General features: G+C 43.2%; 1 protein-coding gene across 2 annotated transcripts in view; it reads left to right on the forward strand.

The window, feature by feature from the left end:
* Positions 1 to 17,464, forward strand: part of EFL1 (elongation factor like GTPase 1) — a 72,260-nt gene that overhangs the window by 45,601 nt on the left and 9,195 nt on the right. For both annotated transcript variants that reach the window (XM_032233358.1, XM_032233357.1), the window contains exons 16-19: positions 7,455 to 7,586; positions 9,140 to 9,287; positions 10,987 to 11,990; positions 13,249 to 13,433. In XM_032233358.1, coding sequence (XP_032089249.1) covers positions 7,455 to 7,586; positions 9,140 to 9,287; positions 10,987 to 11,990; positions 13,249 to 13,433 — 1,469 coding nt within the window. The remainder of the gene's footprint in view (positions 1 to 7,454; positions 7,587 to 9,139; positions 9,288 to 10,986; positions 11,991 to 13,248; positions 13,434 to 17,464) is intronic.

The following is a 17,464-nucleotide window of genomic DNA, read 5'->3' on the forward strand; positions in this document are numbered from 1 at the left end:
CAGAGCGGCAGGAGGGGGAGGAAGGGGAATCGTAAGACAGCCCTGCATTACATTAGAACGTGAGGAGGGGGGATGGTGCGGTGCGCGCTGCGCGGCAAACTGACACAGAGGGAGGGGAAACTCACAGGGGCACTGGGCCATTCACGAGTGTCACCCAGTGGCATGGCCCCGCCCCTTTTTCTCCTCCATTTCGGGCAAATTTTTCACTGACTCGAGTATAAGCCGAGGCGGCTTTTTTCAGCCCAAAAAGTGGGCTGAAAAACTAGGCTTATACTCGAGTATATACAGTAAGTGTTTCCATGTTACGCTGCCTTTGAGAATGTATAAGAACGCATGCTTCGATAATGAAGGTTGTTCAGAACTTGCAATGCTAGCCATGGGCTAGCTTTCTGAACCTGGCTGCCAAATAAACTTTTCCTGTATCCTGAGAAGTCTAAACATTGTTAGCAGGGACACCCTATTGAATAGGACGGGAAGCTAAATCAATGCAACAATTACATCAAATCTTAAATGGAGGATCTTCTATCTTAATAGCAATCACACTAAGACTCATATACCGCTTCACAGTGCTTTTTACAGCCCTCTCTAAGCGGTTTACAGAGTCAGCATATTGTCCCCAACAATTTGGGTTATTTTCCCCACCTCGGAAGGATGGAAGGCTGAGTCAACCTTTGAGCCTAGGGAGATTCGAACTGCCAAAATTGCTGGCAGCCAACAGAAGTAGCCTGCAGTACTGCACTCTAACCACTGTGCCACCATAGCTCATTAAGCTAGTTTTAGTCAATCCAGTGATCTTCATTTATTTGGGGTTTCTTGTCAGCCCCTGCCATCCATTGCCAGTGTTTAGAGCTAATGGGAGCCCAAAACCTCTAAGAGAAAATAATGTATCAAAAATAAGAATTATTCCATGATATATCTACCTGAGAAAGAGCCTTCTCTTGAGAAGCAAAAAAAGTGTGTGAGTGTGTGAGTGTGTGAGTGTGTGAGTGAGAGTGAGTGAGTGAGTGAGTGAGTGAGAGAGAGAGAGAGAGAGAGAGAGAGAGAGAGAGAGAGAGAGAGACTATTTCTAACCTTTCATTAAATACTTTGGCCACCTAATGAAAAGGAAGGATGAACTGGAGAACAGCCTCATGCTGGGAACGATTGAGGGCAAAAGAAGAAGGAGACGACAGAGAATGAGGTGGCTGGATGGAGTCACCAAAGCAGTAGGCATGAGCTTAAATGGACTCCAGAGGATGGTAGAGGACAGGAAGGCTGCCCATGGGGCCCCGATGGGTCGGGCACAACTTCACATCTAACAACAACAGAGTCTTCTGAAAACTATTACCCAATTGCTATTCTTCTCTTGTTGGAAGGTATGGGAATATTTCCCAGTTACAATGTGTGGCTGTGAAGGTTGGACCATAAGGAAGGCTGAGCGCCAAAGAATTGAGGCCTTTGAACTATGGTTTCATATTTTGTGTACTTCGGACAAGCCAAGTCAATGGGGAAGCCCAATTCACTTAACCACTCTGTGAATAGCTTAACAACTGCAGTGATTCACTTAACAACTGCAGCACGAAAGGTCTTAAAATGGGGGCAAAGCTCACTTGCAGATGATACCACTCTAATGGCAGAAAGTGAAGAGGAACTAAAGAGCCTCTTGGTGCGGGTGAAGGAGGAGAGTGCAAAAGTTGGCTTGAAATTCAACATTAAGAAAACTAAGATCATGGCATCCAGCCCTCTCAATTCCTGGCAAATAGATGGGGACGAAATGGAGGTAGCGACAGATTTTACTTTCCTGGGCTCCAAGATCAACGCAGATGGGGACTGCAGGCAAGAAATTAAAAGATGTTGCTTTTAAGCAAGGTTATGGCAAATACTAAAAAGCAGAGACATCACCCTGCCAACAAAAGTGTGCCTAGTCAAGGCTGTGGTTTTCCCAGTTGCAATGGATGGCTGTGGAAGTTGGACCATAAGGAAGGCTGAGCACCAAAGAATGGGAGGCCTTTGAACTCTGGTGCTGGAGAAGACTCCTGTGAGTCCCTTGGACTGCAAGGTGATCAAACTGGTCAGTCCTAGAGAAGATCAACCCTGACTGCTCTTTAGAAGGCCAGATCCTGAAGAGGAAACTCAAATACTTTGGCCACCTAATGAGAAGGAAGGACTCCCTGGAGAAGAGCCTCATGCTGGGAAAGATTGAGGGCAAAAGAGGATGACAGAGAATGAGGTGGCTGGATGGAATCACTGAAGCATTAGGCGTGAGCTCAGATGGACTCCAGAGGATGGTAGAGGACAGGATGGCCTGGAAGAATGTTATCCATGGAGTCGCGATGGGTCAGACACGACTTCACAACTAACAACAACAAACCTTTCATTCTTTGATACATGTTTTGCCTTGTATCTAAACTTCAAGTCTGCGTCTCTGTTTTTTAAATTTAAGTGTGGCACTTGCTGGTTTCCTGTGTTTTATAAATAGCAATTAGAAGCTTCGGATATGTGTGATAAATTTGTTTTAGCTATAATGGGAGATAAACAAGCCAAGGCATAATACCAGGAATGCTCTTAAAATACCCTGCTTTTTGGCAAGCGCATCCACATTTTATATTGAGACTTGAGTTGTGTATATATTTAATTTTACGCCATCTTTTGATCATCTCCATCCACCTACTTGGTTTTTCATTGGCCAAGCAAGATTAGGCCAACTTTCACATCATGTACACTAGAATAGGATAGAATAACAGAGTTGGAAGGACCTTGGAGGTCATCTAGTCCAACCCCAAGCTTAGGCAGTAAACCATACACCACTTCAGACAAACGGTTATCCAACATCTTCTGGTGTTGGATAACCATTGATGTAGGCTTTGTTCTCCTGTCCCATCGTTGTTCCTTTTCAACAGATGTACCTTGTTATTCTCAGGCTGTGAATATAATACCAAACACTGGCATGTTCTCATCTTAATAGGCATACAAGGAGTGCCAATGTTACTCAACGACTGATACTATAGTGCCGTGATGATGAACCTATGGCATGCTTGCCAGATGTGGCACGCAGAGCCCTCTCTGTGGGCACGTGCGCCATCACCAGATGCTCTTCTGGTTTCCGCTGGTCTTTGCAGACGCCGGAGCATTGGAAAACGGCGAAAATTCTGGCAATTTTCAAGGCTGTTTCCAGGCCATTTTTAGGCTGGTTTTGGGGTCATTTTCAGGCCAGTTTTTTGGATATTTATGGATGTTTTCTTTGGCCCCCAAAACATGTTTTTTTTTTTTGGCCAGAACATTTTTTTTGCCCCAAAAACGGCCTACAAACAGCCCGAAAAATGGCCGGAAAACGGCCCCCAAATGGCCTGAATGCGCCCCCCCCAAAACACCCCAAAAACAGGCATGCACATACCAGCCAGATGGTCTTCAGGTTCAAGAGCCAAGGTGGCGCAGTGGTTAAATGCAGCACTGCAGGCTACTGCTAGATCAGCAGGTCAGCGGTTCAAATCTCACCGGCTCAGGGTTGACTCAGCCTTCCATCCTTCCGAGGTGGGTAAAATGAGGACCCAGATTGTTGGGGGCAATATGCTGACTCTCTGTAAACCGCTTAGAGAGGCCTGAAAGGCCTATGAAGCGGTATATAAGTCTACTGCTATTGCTATTGCTATTATTCTGGCACTCCGGTGAGCACGCATTTGGGCACTCGGTGCCGAAAAGGGTTGCCATCACTGATATAGTGGATTTGAGCACACCTGTGAAACTTTAATAGAGCCTCCTCTCATAGACATATTGCTGTATAATACTGGGAGCCCCGGAGTCAAAATTCCCATTTCACTAGTTCTGAGGCCCAGCCTGGATAGTTGCAGACTGTGATTCCGCTCTCCCCCATAAATATTTTACAACTTTTTTTAAAGTGTTCCTAAGGCCTATCAAAATGACTTTCCTTCTTGGGGTTTCAGGAAATACATTTTCTTCCTTTTTCTTCCTTTTTGTATTCATAAGGACTTTCCTTGCCAGCCTGCAGAAGACATTAGTTATCTGTTTGAAAGCTCACACAGACTCCCCTTGATTTAAGAAGGCTCCCTGTCACAGAATTTGGTAATCAGGATTAGTTTCCATTCCCGGGTTCCTTCGGAGGGAATGTTACAGACAGGACCTCTAAGAATATCAGTAAATTTATGAGGCGTGTTGTGGGCCTCTCCTTTTTTAGGACTCAAAAGAACTCATTCACTTGAGGCTTAAAATTGAATCGAAGATATATGAAGGGGTTTCTGCATTTATTAACAAATCAATAAAATATCTCTCTCCGGACCACCCTGGCTTTATAATTATTCCGTGTAGGGGACTTGTGAAGGTAAGCGCAGGCATTCCTCGTCTGACCACAAAGGATATGGTTTGCATTTTAATGTAATTAACATTTCCAATCCATTATGCAAAGTGGAATGCAGTTACGTTTTAATACTTGCATTTCCCGGGACTATGCAACACGGTTTGAAATACATTGAAAAAATACAAATAGTGGGATGTGTAAAAAGTGTGTGTGTTTAGTGGAACACCTGCATTATCTATTCGAGAAAATACACATGTTGTCAGAATTTTATCCAAGAGTATATATACTGTTACTGAGGGGACGCAGTGGCTAAGACGCTGAGCTTGTCGATCAGAAAGATCAGCAGTTCGGCGGTTCAAATCCCTAGCACCGTGTAAGGGAGTGAGCTCCCGTTACTTGTTCCAGCTTCTGCCAACCAAGCAGTTCAAAACATGTAAAAATGGAAGTAGAAAAATAGGAACCACCTTTGTTGGGAAGGTAACAGCATTCTGTGCGCCTTTGATATCGAGTCATACCGGTCACATGACCATGGAGACGCTTTTGGACAGCGCTGGCTTTGAAACGGAGATGAGCACTGTCTCCTAGAGTCAGGAACGACTAGCACATATGTGTGAGGGGAACCTTTACCTATGTTATTTTTTAAATAGTGCACACAGAAATGCACAGTAAATTGTTTTTAAAAAACCAATTTTCCATATAAAGCAGACACATGAAATAAAGCTAAGTAAAATGAGAAACGGGTTAAAAACTAAACATATTCATCTCTTCCGTTTGAGGATTAGTGCAATTAAATATATATATATATATATATATATTTATATTAAAAAAAGGCTCCTGCTGTAGCCAGAATAAGACAACAGAAATTGTTTTTGTTGCAAAAGACTCATGTCAATAAACTTTGGTTTGGAGCCCTAGCCATTATAATTAGACAGCATGACACACAAGTCTTATTAATATCATCCCGTAATGACAAGCATGTTTGAGCTGTTCCCATTATTCTCTTTCATGCCATCTGTTCCTACACCCACAGTAGTGAAGGCTTTTTAATCTGAAAATTGAAAAGAAAGAAAAAAGGTAATTTACTGGCTCTTTACGTTGTTGCTGGTGGCCTGGAAGTACGAGCTCTTTTCTAATTTCCACTCCGGTTAATTTTTACAGCATTTTAAATAGCTTTATTAAACTTAAAATGCCATTCTTGTAGGAGGTGCTGGGTACCATCCAATTATTACTGGTATTTCAGACTTGATTCTTGAGTGTCAATGCAGGATAATCACTGTTATAAGCTCATTCGAAAGGAAAAAAATGTACACGCCAGGACGCTGTTTACAAAAGGAATCCCTAGGCTTTGAGAATAATAAGTTCAGGTCTTAGGAAATTCAACTTTAATTATCTGACTGCTTGTTTTGCAAGTCAAAATATAAGGATAACTGAAAAATTCAGCCATTGCGTTCTCACTTGGCATTACCCTAAAATGTAATGTTTCTACGTCTTGTTCCATTTCATTATAAACTGCCTGGAGAGCAAATATTTTCAGTACATCTCAAATATGAAGGATAAGCCGTCATATTTGCATCTTCTGTCTAAGGCTCTTGAATGTATGTCTTTCTACTGTCAGAAAGTCAGCCCAGATGATGAGGGACAGACAAATGCTAAAAAGTGAACTCTCGCAATTGCAAAAATAAACGCCCTTAAATTCATCACAGTGCCTCGGTTTTTCCCAGCATGACTTTCCCCATTGGGTTGAATGATAGCCATATGGAGCAGTGTCTATCATTAGGTAAAGGTTCCCCCACCCATATGTGCTAGTTGTTCCCAAATCTAGGGGGCAGTGGTCATCTCCGTTTCTAAGCCGAAGAGCCAGCGCTGTCCAAAGACATCTCCGTGGTCATTGGCCGGCATGACTAAACGCCAAAGGCGCATGGAATGCTGTTGCCTCTGCACCACAGGTGGTCCCTATTTTTCTACTTGCATTTTTATGTGCTTTCGAACTGCTGGGTTGGCAGAAGCTGGGACAAGTAACGGGAGCTCACTCCGTTACGCGGCGCTAGGGATTCGAACCACTGAATTGCCGACCTTCTGGTCGACAAGCTCAGCCTCTTAGCCACTGAGCCACCCTTTATCGTTAGAGATACATAAATAAATCACAGTAGCATCAGCTCACGAGAGATCAATCATCTTTTTTTTATAATAGTGATAGCAATAGCACTTAGATTTATACACCGCTCTCAGTGCTTTACAGCCCTCTCTAAGCGGTTTATAGAGTCAGCCTCTGGCTCCCAACAATTGCAATGTTTTTTCAAGTTCAAATGTGCCCTGTCTTGATTTTTTAATGTTTTTCCATCGTCTTTAGTGAGAGAACTCCTGTTGATGCAATGCGTGTTTTTCTTTTTTCTTTTTTATTGAAAATTTTAGAAAAAAAAACTTTTACAAATGTTTACCTCTCCCCCCCCCGCCCTCCCCACCTGAACCCCCCCCAACCTTCCCCCCCCCCCCGACTTCCCAGAACAAATACAGGGTATAAATCTTTAACAAAGATGTTCTAAAATAAACTTAAAGAAAGTTAGTATCATCTTTCATTTGAGCTTTAACTCTTCTTTTGTTAGGCTAACTCTAAACAGATTATATCATTCCTTGTTTCTTCAGTTATAAACTATCTGGAATTTCTTAGTCCCGTATTTATTTTGAGTATAGTCAATCCATATAGCAATAGCAATAGCAGTTAGACTTATATACCGCTTCATAGGGCTTTCAACCCTCTCTAAGCGGTTTACAGAGTCAGAAAATTGCCCCTACAGTCTGGTTCCTCATTTCACCCACCTCGGAAGGATGGAAGGCTGAGTCAACCCTGAGCCGGTGAGATTAGAATCGCCGAACTGCAGATAGCAGTCAGCTGCAGTACTGCACCCTAACCACTGCGCCACCTCGGCTCATCTTCTCCACTCCAGTTTATATCTCTCATTTGAGTGATCCTTGAGATATGCTAATATTTTAGCCATCTCTGATAAATTTGTTACTTTTAATGTCCATTCTTGAATAGTAGGCAAATCTTCCTTCTTCCAGTATTGCGCCACCAACAGTCTTGCTTCCGTTATTAAATACAAAATCAAGTTAGTCTCTATAACGGTACAATCAGTAACAATGCGTGTTTTTCGATGCCTTTCAGGAATAGGTGGCTTGCAAGAGTTCGTTTTGAAATCGGCAACCTTATCTTCCTCTCCAGCTTGTCCCCCATTTAATCCACTCAACTTCGAAGCAACGCCGATCGTACGAGTGGCCGTGGAGCCGAAGCACCCAAGTAAGAATGTTCTCTGTCTTATGAGAGACTGTACAGGCAGTCCTCGAGTTACGGCCACAGTTGAGCTCAAAATTTATGTTGCTAATAATTGAAAATATTTTATCAAGTGAGCTTTGTCCCATTTTACGGCCTTTCTCACCACGGTTGTTAAGTGAATCATTGCATTTGTTATGTTAGTAACACGGTTGTTAAGTGGATCTGGCTTCCTCATTGACTTGGCTTGTCGGAAGGTCACAAAAGGGGATCACCTTACCCAGGGACACTGCAACCGTCATAAATAGGAACCAGTTGCCCAGCATCCAAATTTTGATCACATGATCATGGGGACACTACAATGGTCATAAATGTGAAACACGGTCATACATCACCTTTTTCTGTGCCGTTGTAACTTTGAACAGTCCCTGCAAGAACTGTTGTAAGTTGAGGGCTACCTGTGTTTCTGTTGAAAGCAGGGCGGATTTGATTTAAATCACGACGATTTAAATCACGTAAAAAGGCTTGATTCAAATCAACTCAATTTAAATCATAAGTTGGAAGAGCAGCTGCCCTCTCTGCTGTGACATTGTGTGAATGCCTGTGATCTCAGCTTGCAAAGCTTGGATTCGTTGAATGAGTTTACCAAAAATGTAAATGTTGCAGAATATGCAGCCTCATGCTACATAACTAAACTCCCATTTCATGCTGAATAAGCTAGATTATTAATGTATCTTAAATAGAAAACTATCTTTAGATAGATTTTTACTCCAAAAGCATTTTATTAAAATAAATTTGATTTTAAAAAATCAGTTGTTTTTTTAAAAAAAATCATCGATATGTCAGTGATTTTGACATATCTATCTGTCAATGACTACGTCCTACCTGTCAATGAGTACTTCATCTTCACCCACAACAATACATCAGCACACAATAGATACAAACTTAAGGTAAACGACTCCAAATGCAATTGCAGAAAATGTGACTTCAGCAACAGAAGGGTCAACGCCTGGAATGCTCTATCTGACTCTGTGGTTTCTTCCCCAAACCCCCAAAACTTTAACCTTAGACAGTCTACTGTTGACCTCACCCCATTCCTAAGAGGTCTGTAAGGGGGCGTGCATAAGCACATAAGCGTGCCTACCGTCCCTGTCCTAACAACCCCATTTATTCATATCCATTTTATGCATTCATAATCATGTTTATACTTATATCTGTTATCTTATACATGCTTGACAAATTCAATAAATAAACAAACAAACAAACAAACAAACAAACAAATAAATAAATACAATATTTATTCACCCTGATTGGAAGCTAGCACACCTCTAAAAAAAAAAAGTCAGAAGGGTGGAAAGTATTATTTGCTTCAGCAATAATACCGGGGTAAGAAGGCAGAAGGATCCCCTTGAGATCGAGAGCGCTCATTCCAAAGGACGGTCATGGATTGGATGTGACTCTGAACTTAGAACGAAAGATTTCGCTCCCCTGTTCTGCAGCTCTCTTGTTATGTTGCAGAATTCTTTGAAGCAAGAGGTTTCTAGCGGCATAGTGTTTGAACATGCGTTTTGACTTTCCAGGCGAGATGCCTCAATTGGTTAAAGGAATGAAGCTCCTAAACCAGGCTGATCCCTGTGTGCAGGTGTTGATCCAAGAGACGGGCGAACATGTCTTAATTACCGCAGGGGAAGTCCATCTTCAGCGCTGTTTGGATGACTTGAAAGAAAGGTGGGTTACCGGGGGGGGGGGGGGGGGGGCGGGGGGAGATGACAACATGAAAGGACCCTCTCTTATGGAAATGGCTTTGATGCAGCATGATTAAAGAAGTTAGACTCACAATGATAACTTTATGCTAGGGTAAAAAATAGAAACCTAGTTTATTCAGCGTCATCCTCATCGAATCAGAGACAAGTGCCGCTATGAGATATACACAGTTTTCGTTTAGCTGACCACTTCAGTTAGCAACCATTCACAAATACAAATGCAATTTTTAAAAAATCATTTTCGGAACACAGATTTACAATCAAATTTTGTGCGTCTGATAATATCCATTAGAGTGAGAGTAACATTGGTTTAGCTGTACAAGAGAATTTTGTCTGAATGAGATGGCTCTTTCTCCCTCTCTCTCTCTCTCCCTCTCTCTTTTCCTCCCTACCTCCCTCTATCTTTCTCCCTCCTTCCTTTCTTTCCCCCCTCTCTCTCTTTCTCGCTCTCTCTCCCTCCCTCTCGCTCTCTCTCCCTGCCGTCCTCTCTCTCTCTCTCCCTCCGTTCCTTCCCCTCTCTCTTTCCCTCCCTCTCTCTCTTTCTCTCTCCCTCCCCCTCTCTCTTTCCCTGCCTTCCTTTCTCTCTCCCTCCCTTCCTTCCTCTCTCTCTTTCCCTTCCCCTCTGTCTTTCTCCCTCCCTCTCTCCCTGCCTTCCTTTCTCTTTCTCTCCCTCTCTTCCTTCCCCTCTCTCTTTCCCTCCCTCTCTCTTTCTCTCTCCCTCCCTCTCTCTCTCTCCCTGCCTTCCTTTCTCTCTCTCTCTCTCCCTCCCTTCCTTCCCCTCTCTCTTTCCCTCCCCCCTCTCTCTCACACCTACACATTCACTTAGTGACCATTTTACTTAAGCTAATCATTGGAGCATGGTCGCTAAGTGAGGATCTGGAGAAGCTGGAAAAGAATCTGTCCTCATCCCTTCATTTGCCTAGTTGTCGCTGCAGTTAACTAGTAATGGTTGGGATGATGGCAGGTGATTTCCTCTGACAATAAACAGCATCAGGAATGCTGCAGATTGAAAATTGGAAATAACCTTCCTGTATCCTGTGAGACCAGAAAGCCAATCTGGAGGTAATTACTAGCCTCATGAGCAATAAAATGTCTTTTCTTTGTGCTCAATTTTGTAAAATCAACTGTTTTCTTAGAGGCTAGTGCTCTCTTGATGGGCGTTTTGCTAAGAAGGCAGGAAAGTGTCAGAGTTTGTTGCAGAAAAATCAAATCCAGAAAGCACACACAGATAACTGATTCAGCTGGATTCATTAACTTCTTTATATACATAATAACAGAGGAATGAATGTACAATGCCAATAGTAGATTCTTTCAACGTGGTAGAAGTTACAAGCAGAACACAAGCAAGAGAGAACAGTTAGTTTCATTGCAGAGTTCAGAGCAGACAGAGATCAGCCTTGTTTCAGTTTCATTTCTCAGCACAGACTCAGATGTGTTTAAGCTCCCATTGGCTGACTTAGTTGCCATGCCTATTCACTGGCTGACCTTGTTACCATGTCTCTCCCAGTCATTAATATTCGAACAGAAAGAAATATTTTAATATGATCGCCCTGGAATTCAATGTTGGGGTCAGGTGATAATGAGTGTTAACTTACCAGCGGACTTAAACTGTTGTCAGACCTGACTCCGGCTTTTTTATTTTTTATTTTTTTGGCTTTCCATAGGTTTGCCCGGATAGAAATCAGCGTCTCAGAGCCCATCATCCCCTTCCGAGAAACCATCACAAGGCCTCCCAAGGTGGATATGGTGAACGAAGAAATCGGGAAGCAGCAGAAAGTGGCCGTCATCCACCAGAGCAAAGAGGAGCAGAATAAAATCCCCGAAGGGGTCCAAGTAGATTCGGATGGACTCATAACAATCTCCACGCCAAACAAATACACCACCCTGAGCGTACGAGCGACGCCGTTGCCGGAGGAAGTAACCCAACTGCTGGAGGAAAACAGCGAATTGATTCGAACCATAGAGCGGGTCACCTCTTCCCTCAACGAAGACAAGAAAACGGAGGAGATGAACCAGAAGACGCTCGGCCGGATACAGGAATTTAAACAGAAGCTAGAACAACACCTGCAGGGCTGGAAATGGAGAAATGCTGTGGATGGGATCTGGTCCTTCGGCCCTCGGAAATGCGGACCGAACCTCCTATTGAACAGATGCGAAGGCTACAAGAGATCTGTTTGGCAGTGCCTCGAAGGCGTCAAGCCGGCCAAAGAAGCCAGTCTGTATCGGGATTTTGACAACAGCATCGTAAGCGGGTTTCAGTTGGCGACGCTCTCCGGACCGATGTGTGAAGAACCACTGATGGGCGTCTGCTTTTCAGTGGAGAAGTGGGACATGAGCAGGTTTGCGGAGCAAATGTCACTCAAGAGGCAATATTCAGAGGAGGGGAAGGCTACGGGAGAGACCGAAGGCAATGAGGAGCCCCCCTCTCCGTCAAGGACGGAGACTCAACCCGTTTCTGAAAACGAACCCCAGGAGGACGAGAGGTGCAGCCTAAAATCACTGAACAAGCGCAAAGGGGAGGTGTTGAACGCGGACTGTTATGGCCCTTTCTCAGGCCAACTGATTGCCACCATGAAGGAAGCGTGCCGCTACGCCATGCAGGCCAAGCCCCAGAGGCTTATGGCCGCCATGTACACCTGTGAAATTATGGCAACCGCAGAAGTCCTAGGTAACAAAGACCAAAAATGCAACCGGTATAGAGTACAATCGTATGGCCACGATTGAGCCCAAAATGTCTGTTGCTAAGTGAGGCACTTTTACGTGAGCTTTCCCCAATTTTACGACCGTTTCTGCTGCAGTTATTAAGTGAATCGCTGCAGTTGTTAAGTTAGTAACCTGGTTGTTAAGTGAATCTGGCTTCTCCATTGACTGTGTCAGAAGGGGATCAGGTGACCCTGGGACACCGCAGCGGTCATAAAAATGAGTCCATTGTCAAGGGTCTTGAATTTTGATCAGGTGACCACGGGGATGCTGCAACAGTCATAAGTGTGAAGAATGGACGTAAGTTACTTTTTTCAGTGCTGCTGCAGCTTGAAATGGTCACCCAATGAACTGTCGTAAGCCGAGGACTACCTGCCCGAAGGATGACCACTGTAGAAGGAGGGTGTGGTTAGAGAGGGTGTTTGCTTAGCACAATGTTTTCCAAATGTGGCAACTTGAGGATGTGTGGGCTTCAGTTCCTAACATTCTCATTTTGCAACAACCAACATTTCCTGAACAGATTATCTACCTATTTAAAGGATGAGAAGTGAAAAAAATAATTTAATAAGTGACAACACGTAGATCAACATTCCCCAACTTAGTTCCCTTTCAAGTATTTGGGGCCCTTGTTCCTAGAATTCCCAGGAATTGACTGATTAGTAGTTGAGTAGATCTGGATGGTGGCGAGTTGATTTAATTAATTCAATTTGGTATGGCCGCCCACTCCAAAAAATTCAGTTGGTGAAGGATGATTTATAATGTTCGTTATGCGAGTTATTTTTATTTAACTTCACAAATGCCTTGTCCCTTGGGTGATTGCTAAGATTGCGCTGTGAACATCATTTGCTCCCTCCTTGAGCGTCCCTCCTCCTCCTTTTCAAAAAAATTTCTATATTCTGGATGATAGCTTGCCACAAATACTATTTCTTGAAACTTTCTCTGCTTCTTTTGCTGCGTGTATTACCTAGGCTTTGTAATTCAGTAAATATATATGTCTGTGCTGCTCTCTGAGCTTGCTTGTTTTCTTGCAGACATTTCATTACCAAACTAGGCAACATCATCAGTGGTTTGGGTTATAAAATGCCTGGAAGAAAACAGAGAGCAGCAAGGATCCTTCACTTCAACCCTTGAGTTACAAATACTCACCTTTGCCTGTAACTATATCTCTGAATGGGCAAAACGTTGGTGGGAAGGCCAATGAAATAATATCACCCATGTGTTGGCAGGTCGTGTTTATGGTGTCCTATCCAAGCGAGTCGGCCGAGTATTGCAAGAGGAGATGAAGGAAGGGACGGACATCTTCATCATCAAGGCATTATTGCCAGTAGCGGAGAGCTTTGGTTTTGCTGATGAAATCAGGAAGAGAACGAGCGGGCTCGCCAGTCCACAGTTGATCTTCAGTCACTGGGAGGTAAAAATTTCTGTTCACCCTCTTTATCCATCCATGCAAGATTTCCTAAGGTTGTAATAATGGAGGGGGAGGGGAAAGACCGCAAAGGGTGACCAGGATTGAAACATTTGCTATTCAATGTTATAGAATTTTGTTGTCAGATCTGCCACAGCTTAAACCTCTTAGGTAGAAACGATCCTTGATTGAGAAAGGTATAGTTTTATTAGAGTGTGTTGAAGTAATGCAAAGCCAGAACTGAGAATCATGCGCCAAAATTCCTAAATTCTACTTTTCCCTCCCTTCATTGTCTCTCATCGCCCTCCTTGTGTAACCAATTAGGTTCAAGCAAGATGTTTTTGGTTCACCGACAAATGCGCGCTCGACAAAAGCGCGCTGACGAAACCGCGGCGAGAAAACCGCGAGTTTGAAATTGCGCTGACGAATGAGCGCAGAAGCGCACCTTCAATGAACAACTAATAACAACCGAATAACCCTAACCCTAATCCTAACCCTGAACCTAACCCTTACCTTAACTTAAATCGCGCTTTTGTGGGCGTGGTTTTGTGGGCGCGTTGTGGGCGTGTTTATGATGTCGTGGTTTTCTCACCGCGGTTTCGTCGGCTCGCTTTTGCCGTGCGCGCATTTGTCAGGTCACGGATGTTTTTATATCAGCCAGTCCAAGTCCATGATTTGGTACGCAGCTCCCTCCTTCCTCTAACTGGGTGACCTTGAGGTAGCGTCTGGAGGAGATACAGCATTTACTTTCGTTTCCCCAAGCATTTCCCCCCCCCCTCTTTGTTTCCCCTCCACACAGTTCATGTCACCACATAGCAGTGAAGCACACACAAACATAAGGTAGGACCTACATATGTCCTGTTTCAGTGAGTTTTGCCCGGTGTAGATCATGAGACTGTTGTGAGCTTGTATTAAGGATCAGGCTGTCAGCCGTGACCAGCAACAAGGCGAAAACATTGCCAAGTTCTCCTGGTTATTTCTTTCCACTAAGTATAGAAAGGCTTCCATTGGGAAAGGTTGGTTTCCATTTTCCTCTAGAAATCCATTCCTTTCTTTTTGTCATGGCCAAATGAAAAGGAAGCAGAATTGAAATAGTTTTTCTTCCTTATCTGTTTTCAATCAAACATAATTGTTTGATGAAACTGATTGTCGATAATCAATTTACAACAGAGAAAGGGAATCCTTTACATCAATCAAAATCAGCTTGAGGGACTCACAGCTGCAGAGTGTGCTGAGGATGGATTGGATCAGAGGTCAGCCACCTGTCGCTCAAAATATGAGTCACAACCGCCAATGTGTGATACCCACCGGCACACGGTTTATTGAGTTTTTCGACCTCCGGTAGGCCAACCATGAATGAATCAAAGAAAAGTTTCAGAAGAAAACAGAACTTTTTTTAAAAAAATTTATTTTAAACACATAAACACATCAACAAAAACAAACACATGACTTAAAACAACATAGGAACAAGAAGTTCCATCATATATTCTACAGCAGTTCCATATCGGTTTCTTTACGGTTAGTGTTTTCCCTTCTATATATTTCTATCTTGCATTCATGGTCCCCTTATTCGTTATCCATTTTTATGTACTATTCTATATTTATTTATACTTAGCTATTTATAACCAAATATTGTTTACCTATATTATGCTTTATATTCTTACTATCATTTATTCTCTTACATACAATTATAAGTATACATTCACATAGTTATTCTTTTTCTTTGCCATTATACTTTTGTTATTCCATTTAAAAAAATATAATATACAGTTTGGGTTGCTTTGTTTACCATCCCTAGCGCCTGCTGTAACACCACCTCATTTTCCCTTTCTTTTCTCCCTCCCTTCCTTCTCTACTGCCTTCCTCCCTCCTCTCTTTCCCCTTCTTTCTTCCCTTACCTCTCCCCTACTCCTACCCTCTCTCTTCCCCTTCCTGCTCTCTCTCCTTCTCTTTCTCTCCCTTCCTCCCTCCTCTCCTTCTCTTTCTCTCCCTTCCACCCACCTCTCCTTACCTCTTTCTTCTTCCCTTGCCTCTCCTCCACTCTTCCTCTTCCCTTCCTACTATCTCTCCTTCTCTTTCTCTCCCTTCCACCCTCCTCTCCTTTCCCTTCCTTCTTCACTCCCTTCTCTACTTCCTTCCTCGTCTCCTTCTCCTTCCTTCCTTCCCTTACCTCTCCCCTGCTCTTCCTCTTGAAAACAGAACTTTTAATTCAACTACATATACTAGTTCAATGGTCGTTCAGGAAGTAGTCAGGCATGGGAAGGGCTTTGCGGCTCCGTGTTTTCTTTTCTGTGGAAAACGGATCCAAATGGCTCTTTGAGTGTTTAAGGTTGCTGACCCCTGGATTAGAGCAATTTCAAAAGATAATTGGTTACAACAGTAACCAAAGATATTGTGATATAGCTAAAGACGTCGTATGAAAAAGAGCTGCGTTTAAGCCAAAATCAGGAGTCTGGTAGCATCCTTTCCGACTGAACACATTTTATTAAAAGCTATAAACTGTCATGAATTACAGCTTCTTTCATCAACTGCTTGGAATGGCTAAACTGATGTAGGATTTAAGTTAGAATGAGATGCAGGAAGGGAGGGAAAAATAGGTTGATTATGCAGAAACAGGTTACCTGTGGCACAGCTTATAAATTCCATATCAATCAACAGTTGTAAAGAGATTAAAAACACATTGTGTTTGATGAGAACTTCTGTGATGTTTAAATAGAATTTGTCCTGTTCGTGGACTTCCCAGAGCCTTTTATCAAGATCTCTATTGATGGATCTCTGAGCTCCTTAAACTTAGCTGGGGCTTAGTCAACAAATTAACTAGCCAGCAATGCTTGGCGAAGCTATCCTGTTTAAAAGGATTAACTTTTTTTAGACGTTTAGACTATTTCTAAATGCCAAAATAGATATAGTAAATTCTAAAGCCTCTTTGTGGGATGATCAGAGTAATAAAAAAATAAATGGATCCCGCACGATTCCCCGGTTTCCTATCTCTTAATCATTCTTAAGCTGTATTTTTCTCAAACCGTGTAATTTACAATCAAGAGGTTTTTTGAGTGGAAGACGTTTTAAGGAACAGAGAAGAATAGAAAGACACCCATTTGCAATCTATTCTCTCTCTACCTCTCCCTCCCTCTCTCTCTTCTCCCTCCCTTCTCTCTATCCTCAGAGAAGAGCCGAAGTGGCGCAGTGGTTAGGGTGCAGTACTGCAGGCCACTTCAGCAGACTGCTATCTGCAGTTCAGCGGTTCTAATCTCACCGGCTCAAGGTTGACTCAGCCTTCCATCCTTCCGAGGTGGGTGAAATGAGGACCCAGACTGTGGGGGCAATTTGCTGACTCTGTAAACTGCTTAGAGAGGGCTGAAAGCCCTATGAAGCGGTATATAAGTCTAACTGCTATTGCTATTGCTATCCCGCTCCCTCACTCTCTCCTTCCCTCTCTCTTCTTTCTCTCTCCCTTCTCTCTATCCCTCTTCCTCCCTCTCTCTTCTTTCTCTCTATCTCTCTCCTTCCATGTCTCTCTTCTTTCTCCCGCCTTCACTTCCTCCCTCTCCCTCTCTCTCTCCCTCCCTGTCTCCTCCCTTCCTCTCTCTCTCTCTCTTTCTTTTTGTGCCCTGTGTGAAAAGAAAATGCAGGCATAGGTGCAAAATAATCTGTCTCAGGTAGCTTGCACCTTGTATTAAGAAAGAATGTCTTCCTAAATGCCTTGTATAAGGCTGTGCTTCTATTTCCCTGAGCATACTTTTAAAATTCACGATATGGACACACACTTCCCCTGGCATTAGAATTGACACTCTTAAATCTCTCTCCCTCCCCCCACGCCCCACCAACTTTTCTTCCATTTCTATTTTCTTGACTGGCACCAAGGAAAACAATAGCAGGCAGGGTTTTATTAAAAATAGGACTGCTGTTTTTGCCGTCATCCTCAACGGATGTGAATACTCCCCTTGATCTGCTTCTTGAGCACCATTTGGAATGACGCAGAGTTGATGTTTCCGGTTGCTACCAGTGAATATAATTCAGTTGGAAAAGATATACCC

Source organism: Thamnophis elegans, chromosome 16 (assembly GCF_009769535.1).
Source record: "Thamnophis elegans isolate rThaEle1 chromosome 16, rThaEle1.pri, whole genome shotgun sequence".
NCBI lineage: Eukaryota > Metazoa > Chordata > Lepidosauria > Squamata > Colubridae > Thamnophis > Thamnophis elegans.